General features: G+C 41.3%; 2 protein-coding genes across 3 annotated transcripts; one reads left to right on the top strand and one right to left on the bottom strand.

Moving 5' to 3' along the window:
* The first annotated feature begins 313 nt into the window (after positions 1-313).
* LOC147483524 (Tautomerase/MIF superfamily protein) lies at positions 314-1,411 on the top strand. 2 transcript variants are annotated; one of them, XM_086580113.1, is made up of 4 exons: positions 392-574; positions 700-900; positions 984-1,042; positions 1,194-1,411. In XM_086580113.1, exons 1-3 carry the CDS (start codon positions 464-466, stop codon positions 1,035-1,037), a joined length of 366 nt encoding a protein of 121 aa, XP_086436239.1. In that variant the 5' UTR covers positions 392-463; the 3' UTR covers positions 1,038-1,042; positions 1,194-1,411. The 2 variants fall into 2 exon arrangements, with proteins under 2 accessions (XP_086436241.1, XP_086436239.1); XM_086580115.1 differs by lacking the exon at positions 984-1,042 and having other exon boundaries at positions 314-574.
* Positions 1,412-2,523: 1,112 nt separating this feature from the next.
* On the bottom strand, positions 2,524-4,352 carry LOC147483523 (uncharacterized). The gene is made up of 2 exons (XM_086580112.1): positions 3,888-4,352; positions 2,524-3,328 (listed from the first exon to the last, which is right to left on the bottom strand). The coding sequence occupies exons 1-2, from the start codon at positions 4,220-4,222 to the stop codon at positions 2,692-2,694; spliced, it is 972 nt and encodes a 323-aa protein (XP_086436238.1). The 5' UTR covers positions 4,223-4,352; the 3' UTR covers positions 2,524-2,691.
* Positions 4,353-9,007: the final 4,655 nt, after the last annotated feature.

The following is a 9,007-nucleotide window of genomic DNA, read 5'->3' as shown; positions in this document are numbered from 1 at the left end:
GTACAGATATACATATATGTATACGGGTTTGGGTTTTTCGATTTTTTGATATTCTAACCCGAGCCCAACTCAAAACCGAGTCGGGTTTTAATTTTATAAAATCAAGCCGGACTACAGATCTGACATGTTAGCTCAAGACCAACTAAAGTCGGATTTTAGTCTATCAACCCGACCCAAGTTCCACCCCTACTTGGATGGATCATGTTCTAGGGTTCTATCTTGGATCGTGGACCAATGACACTTAATTGGGCTTTATTTTGTGTAGCGCTGTACCCTGCCCATCTTATTCGTGTGGTGCAAATTCAAGAAAGACGCCCAAGACGTTTTCCATCAATCACGAAAACGATGCGTTTCACATTTTACCAAAAGCAAGGGGTAGATTCGGCAAATCACTGACACTCTCCACTCTAAAAAAAAAGAAAGGGCACACAAGAGGGTTGAGTGTCAGAAATCAAGAAAAAAAATGCCTTGCTTGAACCTTTCGACGAACGTGAGCCTGGAGGGGGTGGACACCTCATCTGTTCTCTCTGAAGCTACCAGATCTGTCGCTAACATTATTGGCAAACCAGAAGCCGTTAGTTCTCTCTCTATATTTTAATTTATTTTCTAGTTAATATATTGGGTATCCTTGAAATCACCGTTTTAAGATATTTTCACCCGTTTAATGGATCGTTAAGTTGTTTGGTTTTGTTTGTGTAGTATGTTATGATTGTGCTTAAGGGATCGATTCCCATTGCATTCGGTGGAACCGAGCAACCTGCAGCTTATGGTGAGTTGGTATCTATTGGCGGCCTTAATCCTGACACAAACAAGAAATTAAGTGCTGCAATTGCCACGATACTTGAGACCAAGCTGTCTGTCCCCAAGAATCGTTTCTTCCTCAAATTTTATGATTCAAAGGCAAGCTATTTCTACCCTTTAAAGACGATTTGAACCATTACTGGCTGCCATTGTCATCTCATTGCATTTTCCTGTTTGCTTAGGCCCATCTGGTACAAGAAAATGCACAGTGTTTACATGCTTTACACCAGCACTAGATCATGTAAATAACTTCTACTGTTCAGAAGCACAACATAACTTTTGCTACTATTTTTTTTTTAACCCCCTCAAGGATGCCTTATCTTTAGTTGTTTCACACTATTAGGTATTTGCTTTGGTAAGTTATTGATGCCCAGTTATTTTGTACCATGCAGGGTTCCAACTTTGGATATAATGGATCTACCTTCTGAATGCAGAGTAGCACTCTGGCTGTTTTTCAATGGTAGAGAATGTATGTTGAACCTATTTGGATGTAGTGGTATTCCGGAAAGGATATTCATCTTTATGTCTAATCGACATGTTTAACTAAAGTATCTCCTGAACTTCTGTAGCTCTTACTCATATATGATATGCCTATGTTTTCAACTCAAAAGTTGGCTTTTTGTTATTCGCTCATTTTTTAGTTGTGTACTGAAATTGTTACATATGCTGTTGGCATCCCCCACCCCCACCCCCACCTCCACCTTGCAATATTCCATTTATGTGTCAAATCCAACTCCCCGAACCCTAATACCCTATTTCACAATTATGTTGGCATTTACTCAAGGTCCTTATGTTACATAATACATATAATGTAAGGTTGCTGTGTCTGTGGCATAGATTTTGTCATGGTCTGCAACTCTGCATTACCATAAAAAAACAAAAACTAAAAACAAAAGAATCAACAAAATGTTCCCAATGTTCATAAACTTTCTTTGTCATTGTACTTACAGAGTTGTAGCTTCAATGGTTTATAATGTTAATGGTGTTACTGACATTTTCTATTCATTTTGTTTAGTCAGCCCTTGGGAGAAAATAATATTGGGTGCTATTTAGTTTGTACTTTGTAGATCTCATTGTGCTGAAACTTTTTCCATGTCATAGATCTCATTGTGTGCTGGATACCTTTTTAAGCGTTGGAGTGTTGCCACTGCCATAGCTACTTGACTTTCTTCGCCCATGTTGCCAATTTCTTCATCGCCTGAAACAATAATCCCGTATTTGGTAGTGCTTATATTCCCTGTATGATTTGATACATTATTACATGGATGTAGTATCAGATTGAAATTCATATTTCGGTACATTAAACATCGTCTGCATAATTCATATAGCTCTGTTCTTCCAACCAATGGTACATAATTTGAGGAACTCCACTTTAATAGATGAATCTAAGCAAATTAGAAAATAATATAATCCAAGTACTAAGTTCGCTTTAACTGAAAGGAGACTTTCCGAGTGTACAAAAATCGTGTGGTTATGTATCGTAGAGTTACGGCGTGTCTTGGTCGTGAGCCATGGCATGGCCACATGGGCATGAGATTCTCTTCTTCGTGTGTCCTCGGAATCTTGAAAAAGAAGAAAATGACTTGCGTTACTTGTCTTGTTTTATCCGCCTCTCAAAGTGCACTGTATGCCTGTAGGTGAAAGCATAACTAATCATTTTTATCATGACTAGGCATCTTCCCTTCGACGATTTTATTTCAAAAAATAATTTTACATTGGATATACATACCAAATTGTAATGACTTGTGATAAAAAAAAAATCACGCATTTTAAGCCAAGTACAACTGCACTAGTACTGAAATCAATCAGACCCTTGCAAGTTGCAACAGGGATATGTGGAAATTTGTACATAGAACTAAAACAATTTGCTGAATTAAAACCAAAATATACTTATACAAGTTCTACTTTGAGAACTTCTCTGAATTCAAACCTCCTAGTCTCATTGTGAAATGTTCTATGCTTATTTGGCCAATAAGTTAACCAAATCCATCCTTTGATCTCCCAGTCCATACTCTTTCCCATTTCACCTTTTTCCACTTTCCACACGACACTGTCACCATACTCATCTCTAGCAAATATCACCCCTCCTTGCTTAGTAAATGGCCTACTAGCCTTAGAATATCTATCTTTGAACCATGCTCTGGGCAGACACATCGCAAGCTTGGAAGGCTTTGAAGATACAACTTCACGGCCATCCTCACTGTCATGAAGAAACCAATTCAAATTTGCACTATACCCATACACAGATTGTTCAAACTTCCATGGCTTCAAACTTATTGTTGTTGTTTCTGATGCAGAAAGATTTAGTCCCAATGAATTGGGGGGATTGAATCCAGCATCTATGGTCATTCCCATGCCAATATCATGGGTAGGGTTTTCTGATGATTTGCTAACTGATACCGATAGTACGTTGGCCTGGAATTCTGGAGTGAGTTGTAAGGATATACGCGAGGGGAAGTGTTTTTCTACCGTTCCAGTCCCTTGTTTTGCCATGAGTTTCTCAGTTACCAATCGGATCACGTCACACCTATCGAACACTCAAAATTAAAAACAAAAAAGATGTTAAGTTAGACATACTGTTTCTGAAACTTGTTAGGCTAACTTCAACATCATCAGCTAAGCTAGAAGTTAACTGAATCAAGATTACTTGACCAACTGAAACGATTAAAAAGAGTTATCCTGCGAGTGAACTAGCTTAGCTAGTTAGAGAAAGAAAAAAAGTAAGAAGATTATATTCTTGACAACATCTCTGAGCATCAATTACTGTGTTCAACTTTATATATATGGACGTAATGATATGTTGGTTACCATTTACCAATAGCTCATACGATCGTCTTCCAGAGAAGATCATTTCGAAAAAAGAAATAGAAAGCTTCACGGCCAATACCATCTGCATGTTTTTTTAGCTGAGTTCTGTAGTGTGAAGGACACAGCTTAAAGAGGCTTGTGACCATTTTTACCTCATTACGTTCATATAAGCAGACTCTTCAAGATCCATCGACTATTTTTTATTTTGTCTCGCAAGTATGTAGTTGTTCACACACACGTAGAATTAATATTGTTAAGTACTATAGTACCATACCAACCTTATATTGTCAACCTTCACTACCACATCTATCCAATTGTCTTGAGGCTCAACTGTGTAAACGAATTGGATCACACCCTCAAGTTGATGGTACCTCAGCGATAACTTCAAGCGGTCATCTGGAGAGGAATCGCTCGAGTTTTCCATATCCATTGCTAATATCGGGCAATACAATTGAACTTTCCACAACTCAACTGTTGAAAACGCATAAGAAAACAATTCGTTCATTGTTCTAAGTGTGTGTTTAGATGCTTTAAGCTCAACAATCCAGTTAGTGATTGCAAGGTTCAATGATCTCATCCATTGTTCCTCAATGTTGGATCCCAGTAACCTCATGAGAATCTTTGATATTTCTCTCGAGTATGAACTTGTTAAGTAATTCTCAAGAGCGTTTAGACATTCGGATCGAAGATCGTGGGGAGCTTCATAGGTGCAAATTAGGAGAGTTCAGGTAAAGATTGAAAGGTTAAAGATGTCCTTAAAATGACGAACTGTATTTAGAGGAGGGATATAAAGAAAAGTTGTATTCTTCGTTGGGCCATAACTAAGGACAGCAGTAATAATATTGGAAAAGAGGGAGGATATGTTCTCATCATCTAATATGTTTGTGGTCTGTGTAGTGGTTTTGAATGATTTAGAAGTCCAAAGAGAGATAGGTATGTTGAAATCTACAACCATAGAGAAGGAGACTATTGGGCCATGGTTTTGCATGTTTTTGGCTGTTATAGAGAAGTTAAGAGATGCTTGGCTTCAGTTTGAGGAATATATGCATATAGACATGGAGTTTGTACTCCATTGGGTGATTGGTGGAAGGTTTTGAATCCATGACCTTACTGTTGGAGTTATCCCTCACATGAGGAGGCCCCGGGCCCGAACCGGACGTAAACGGGACATCCGACATCCAGTCGAGAAGAAGGCCCAGCCTTTAACATAGAGGCGACCAGAATATCAAAGAATCCAGTCTTCAGTAGCGACTGCCAGAGTGAGCAGCGCCAGCGCTCGTGTCTATTTTTTCGTGGGCTTGCTACGGTATCCGCTTAATTTGGTTTTGGAGATAAAACCAAAAATCAAGGTTTGGGAAAACCTAACCTAACAACCAAACAAGTCGGAAGGATTGGAATCCGCACTAAAACAAAGAGAGAACCTTTACAGGTACAACCCTCAAAAGAGATAAGAGATCTCTAGTAAGGTGAGAGACGTAAGGAGAGATTGTAATCTTCCTTCCCATTTTATTAAAACTGGCTCTTGTGGAAGTAGGCATCATTGGCGAACCACGGTAAATCTTTGTGTTGTGGTTTTGCTTTTACTTGCTTTTACATTATTATCCGTTGTTAATAGTTGTTTAGCGAGTTGGGCATGTTAGTATAGGTAGTTTGTGATATTTGAGATTTATCCGAGTTGAAGTGTGTTCATACAAGTTATCTCCAGTAGTGGGGAACCGATTGGTATTGGTGTAATCCCCAACAAGTGGTATCGAGCCAGTTGGAATAGCTTAGGGTGTTATCCGAATCTTTGTCGGGAAGGTGTTTGACGAAATTCCCGAGAAGAGATTTGAAGTTAAATAACTTGTAGAGATGGACCATTCCGTGAACACTTTCGTATGATGAGTCCGAATAGGAAGAACTACACCATCCGGAAAGCCAAGATGGAAGACTTGCTTTACTCGCGAGGACTTGGCACTTCCCATTGAGAATGAGGGAGTAAAACCGAAAAAGACCGATGAGGTCGAGTGGAAAAAAGCTTGACGAAAAAGCTATTGGGTACATTCGACAATGGATAGACGATAGTGTCTTTCACCATGTGGCCCAAGAGACTACAAACTTCGAAGACCTTTATGAGAGGAAGTCGGGGTGGAAACAAAGTGCTAGTCGTTAAGAAGTTTGCGCACCGCGAAGTACCAAGAAGGTTCTTCAATGTCCGAAAGCATCTTAATGAAGTACGAGAATATCATCAATCGGATGCATTTGATGAAAATCAATTTGGGAGAGCGAAGTTGAGGCTTTGTTTCTATTAGGCTCTCTACCCGAAAAGTTGGGAGACATTAGCGGTTTCTCTACATGGAGCAGCCAAGGATGGAATTGTTACCATGGAGATGGCTACCACGCCTTTGTTGAATGAGGAGACTAGAAGGAGTGCAAGAAGCGGCTCTTCTAACTCGGGAGGTCCTTTTCACAGAAACGGGGAGAGGTCGAAGCGAAAAAACCATCTCGTTCTAGAGGTGATGACAGAAGTAAAATCTAGGGGTGAAGCTAGAACTCCTAAAAGCGAAATGTTACTATTGTGCCACCAAAGGCCACTTCGGATATGAGTCTGAGTGCGTAATCGAAGAGGGATGAGAATAATAAGCGTGTACATGAAGACATGGTGCGCAGGAACGGAAACACAGGCAGATATACTACCGCACTAACGACCTAGAGTGGGATCTCGATGTGGTGTGTCTTTGTCTTAGTACCTCATGTCGATCTGAGTGGGTGATAGATCTGAGCATCCTATCACGCCACACATCATTCTTCACTACCTACATACCGTGGTGAATATGGTGAAGTAAGGATGGGTAACGATGGAGTCTCAAGATTATAGGCATCGAGATGTTCATGTAGAAACCAATGTCGGCTACACCTTGACACTCGAGGATGTAAGACATGTCCCCGACATACGGTTAAGCCTAATTTCGGTGGGAAATTAGATGATGATGGCTTTGTAAACTCGTTTGGTAACGGGGTATGGAAACCGAAAGCAGGGTTCCATTGTAGCGGCGAGGAAAGAAAACTTGCTCTCTTTACAAAACACGGGCTAGTTTGTGTAAAGCGAAGCGAATCGCGTACAGAAGAATCCTTCTGGCACACAAGAGACCGTGGTCACATGGCATAAAAGGGATGGAAGTTCTTGCTAAGCAAAAGGCCATGCCGGACATTAAAGGTACACATTTAAGTACATGTACTCATTGTTTGGTAGGAAAGCAACACGGTGTCTTTCCAAAGATTCCCGCCTCCGCGAAAGGATTAATCGTCCTTGAACTAGTGCACCATGGGACTTATGTGGTCCTATGAGAGTGAAGTCCCACCGGGGGAGCGTATTCTTGACATTCATTGATGATCGTCAAGAAAGATATGGGTCTATAGTCCTCTGAAGTACTTGGCGTGTTTGAAAATTCCACAACATGGTGGAAAGAGAGACCGGAAGTTGTTGAAGTGTATGTATTCGCCGGATAATGGGGGTGAGTACATTGGGCCATTTGAAGAGTATTGCGAGTCATGGATTAAATCATGAAGCGAGCGTTTCCCAAGACACCGCAATGTAATGGAATAGCGAGAGAATGAACCGTACCATTGTAGAGAGGATAAGATGCATGCTATCCCACTCTAAGCTACCTAGAAGCTACCGGTAGAAGCAATGCGTCACGGTAGTGCATGTGATCAACTGTCACCCGAAAAGCCTCCGAATAGTGATTATCCGGAGAGTATGGTCGGGCGAGATGTTGATTATGGATACTTGAGGTATTTGGGTGCGCGGGCATTTGTGCATATTCCGAAGGATGAGAGATCAAAGCTTGATGACAAAGCCAAGCGGTGCATTTTTTTCCGGGTTATGGAGATGAAAAGTTTGGTTACAAACTCTATGATCCGATTAACAAGAAGGTAATCCGAAGTCGAGATGTTGTGTTCTGGAAGACCAAACCATAGCGGACTTTGAGGAGGGTGAAAGCTACGATCTTTCACCAATGATCTTGTTGATTGAGAACCGAAGTTCCTACCGTGGAACGTCGCGAAAGGCATCGAGAATCACGAGAGAACCATGAGTTTGAAGCTCATGATGAGAATCCTATTGCTCATGATGGGATAGAACCTATTGGTATAGAAGATGCGGATGAGATGCATGAACCACCACCGAGCAAGCGAAGTGTATCCTCCCGAGGCACCAGGCCGGATGGGGCAAGGAGGTCCGACGGAAGGGAGAATAGCTTCAACGGTATCCACCACATAATGCGTCGCTACTATCGGATGGTGGAGAACCTATGTACTATCAAGAGGCACTTGAAGCGTACGGACAAAGAAAAGTGGTTGAAGGCCATGCATGACGAGATGGATTCTTTGCATAAGAATCACACTTATGAGTTAGTTGAGAAACCCACGGGGAGAAAAGTTCTCAAGAATAAGTGGATATACAAAGTCAAGCATGAGGAGAACAATCTCACCCAAGGCACAAAGCTTCGCCTTGTTGTTGTGAAGGGATTCGGTCAAAGGAAAGGGATTGACTTTGATGAGATTTTCTCTCCTGTAGTGAAGATGACTTCTATCCCGGTGGTATTGGGTATGGCCGCAAGTATGAACCTAGAGGTTGAAAGCAGACTAGATGTTAAGACGGCTTTTCTTCATGGAGACCTTGAAGAAGATGTCTACATGGACCAAAATTTAGGGTTTGAGGTCAAAGGCAAGGAGCACCTAGTATGCAAGGCGATAAAAAGAGCTTGTATGGGTTGGTCAAACAAGCACCGAGACGATGGTACATAAAGTTTGACTCCTTTATGGTGAAGCAAGGATACAAGAAGTCCGCTTCCGATCATTGTCGCGTTTGTTCAGAGATTTCCGGATGGAGATTTCATTGTCTTATTCTTTGTATGTGGATGATATGTTGATAGTTGGCCCAAACATCAACAAGATATCAAAAATGGCGAAGAAAAAGACTTGAGTAAGTCCTTTGAGATGAAGGATTTGGGTCAAGCAAAGCAGATACTTGGGATGCGGATCACTTTCGTGATGAAAAGAGTGGAAAGTTGTGGCTTTCTCAAGAAAGCTACATTGAGAAAGGTGTTGAAGAGATTCAACATGGATCAAACCCGGTCGGTTAATCGCTTTGGGCGGCCCCGCATCCGCGATGATCAAAGAGATGTGTCCTAAGGGTGAGCATGAGCAGAGTCGGATGGAAAAGATTCCTTATGCATCCGCAGCCGGGGCGATTTGATGTATGCCATGGTGTGTACCGGACCGACATTGCTTTTCGCCGTTGGGGTGGTAAGCGATTTTGTCAAATCCGGGTAAAAGAGCATTGGGAAGGTGTTAAGTGGATATTGAGATATCTCCGAAAGGCACTTCCAAATCATGTTTGTGCTTTGGTGGAAGT

This window comes from Coptis chinensis, chromosome 8, assembly GCF_015680905.1.
Source record: "Coptis chinensis isolate HL-2020 chromosome 8, ASM1568090v1, whole genome shotgun sequence".
NCBI lineage: Eukaryota > Viridiplantae > Streptophyta > Magnoliopsida > Ranunculales > Ranunculaceae > Coptis > Coptis chinensis.
This window is presented reverse-complemented; position numbering and strand designations above follow the sequence as displayed.

Bases quoted from the DNA above. Each gene is read 5' to 3' on its own strand.
- LOC147483524 (XM_086580113.1), top strand. From the start codon at position 464: ATGCCTTGCTTGAACCTTTCGACGAACGTGAGCCTGGAGGGGGTGGAC. The intron at 575-699 runs GTTAGTTCTCTC...TTGTTTGTGTAG, and splicing joins TTATTGGCAAACCAGAAGCC to TATGTTATGATTGTGCTTAA. The intron at 901-983 runs GCAAGCTATTTC...CTGTTTGCTTAG, and splicing joins TCAAATTTTATGATTCAAAG to GCCCATCTGGTACAAGAAAA.
- LOC147483523 (XM_086580112.1), bottom strand. From the start codon at position 4,222: ATGAGGTTACTGGGATCCAACATTGAGGAACAATGGATGAGATCATTG. The intron at 3,329-3,887 runs GTTGGTATGGTA...AGTGTTCGATAG, and splicing joins GTGAAGGTTGACAATATAAG to GTGTGACGTGATCCGATTGG.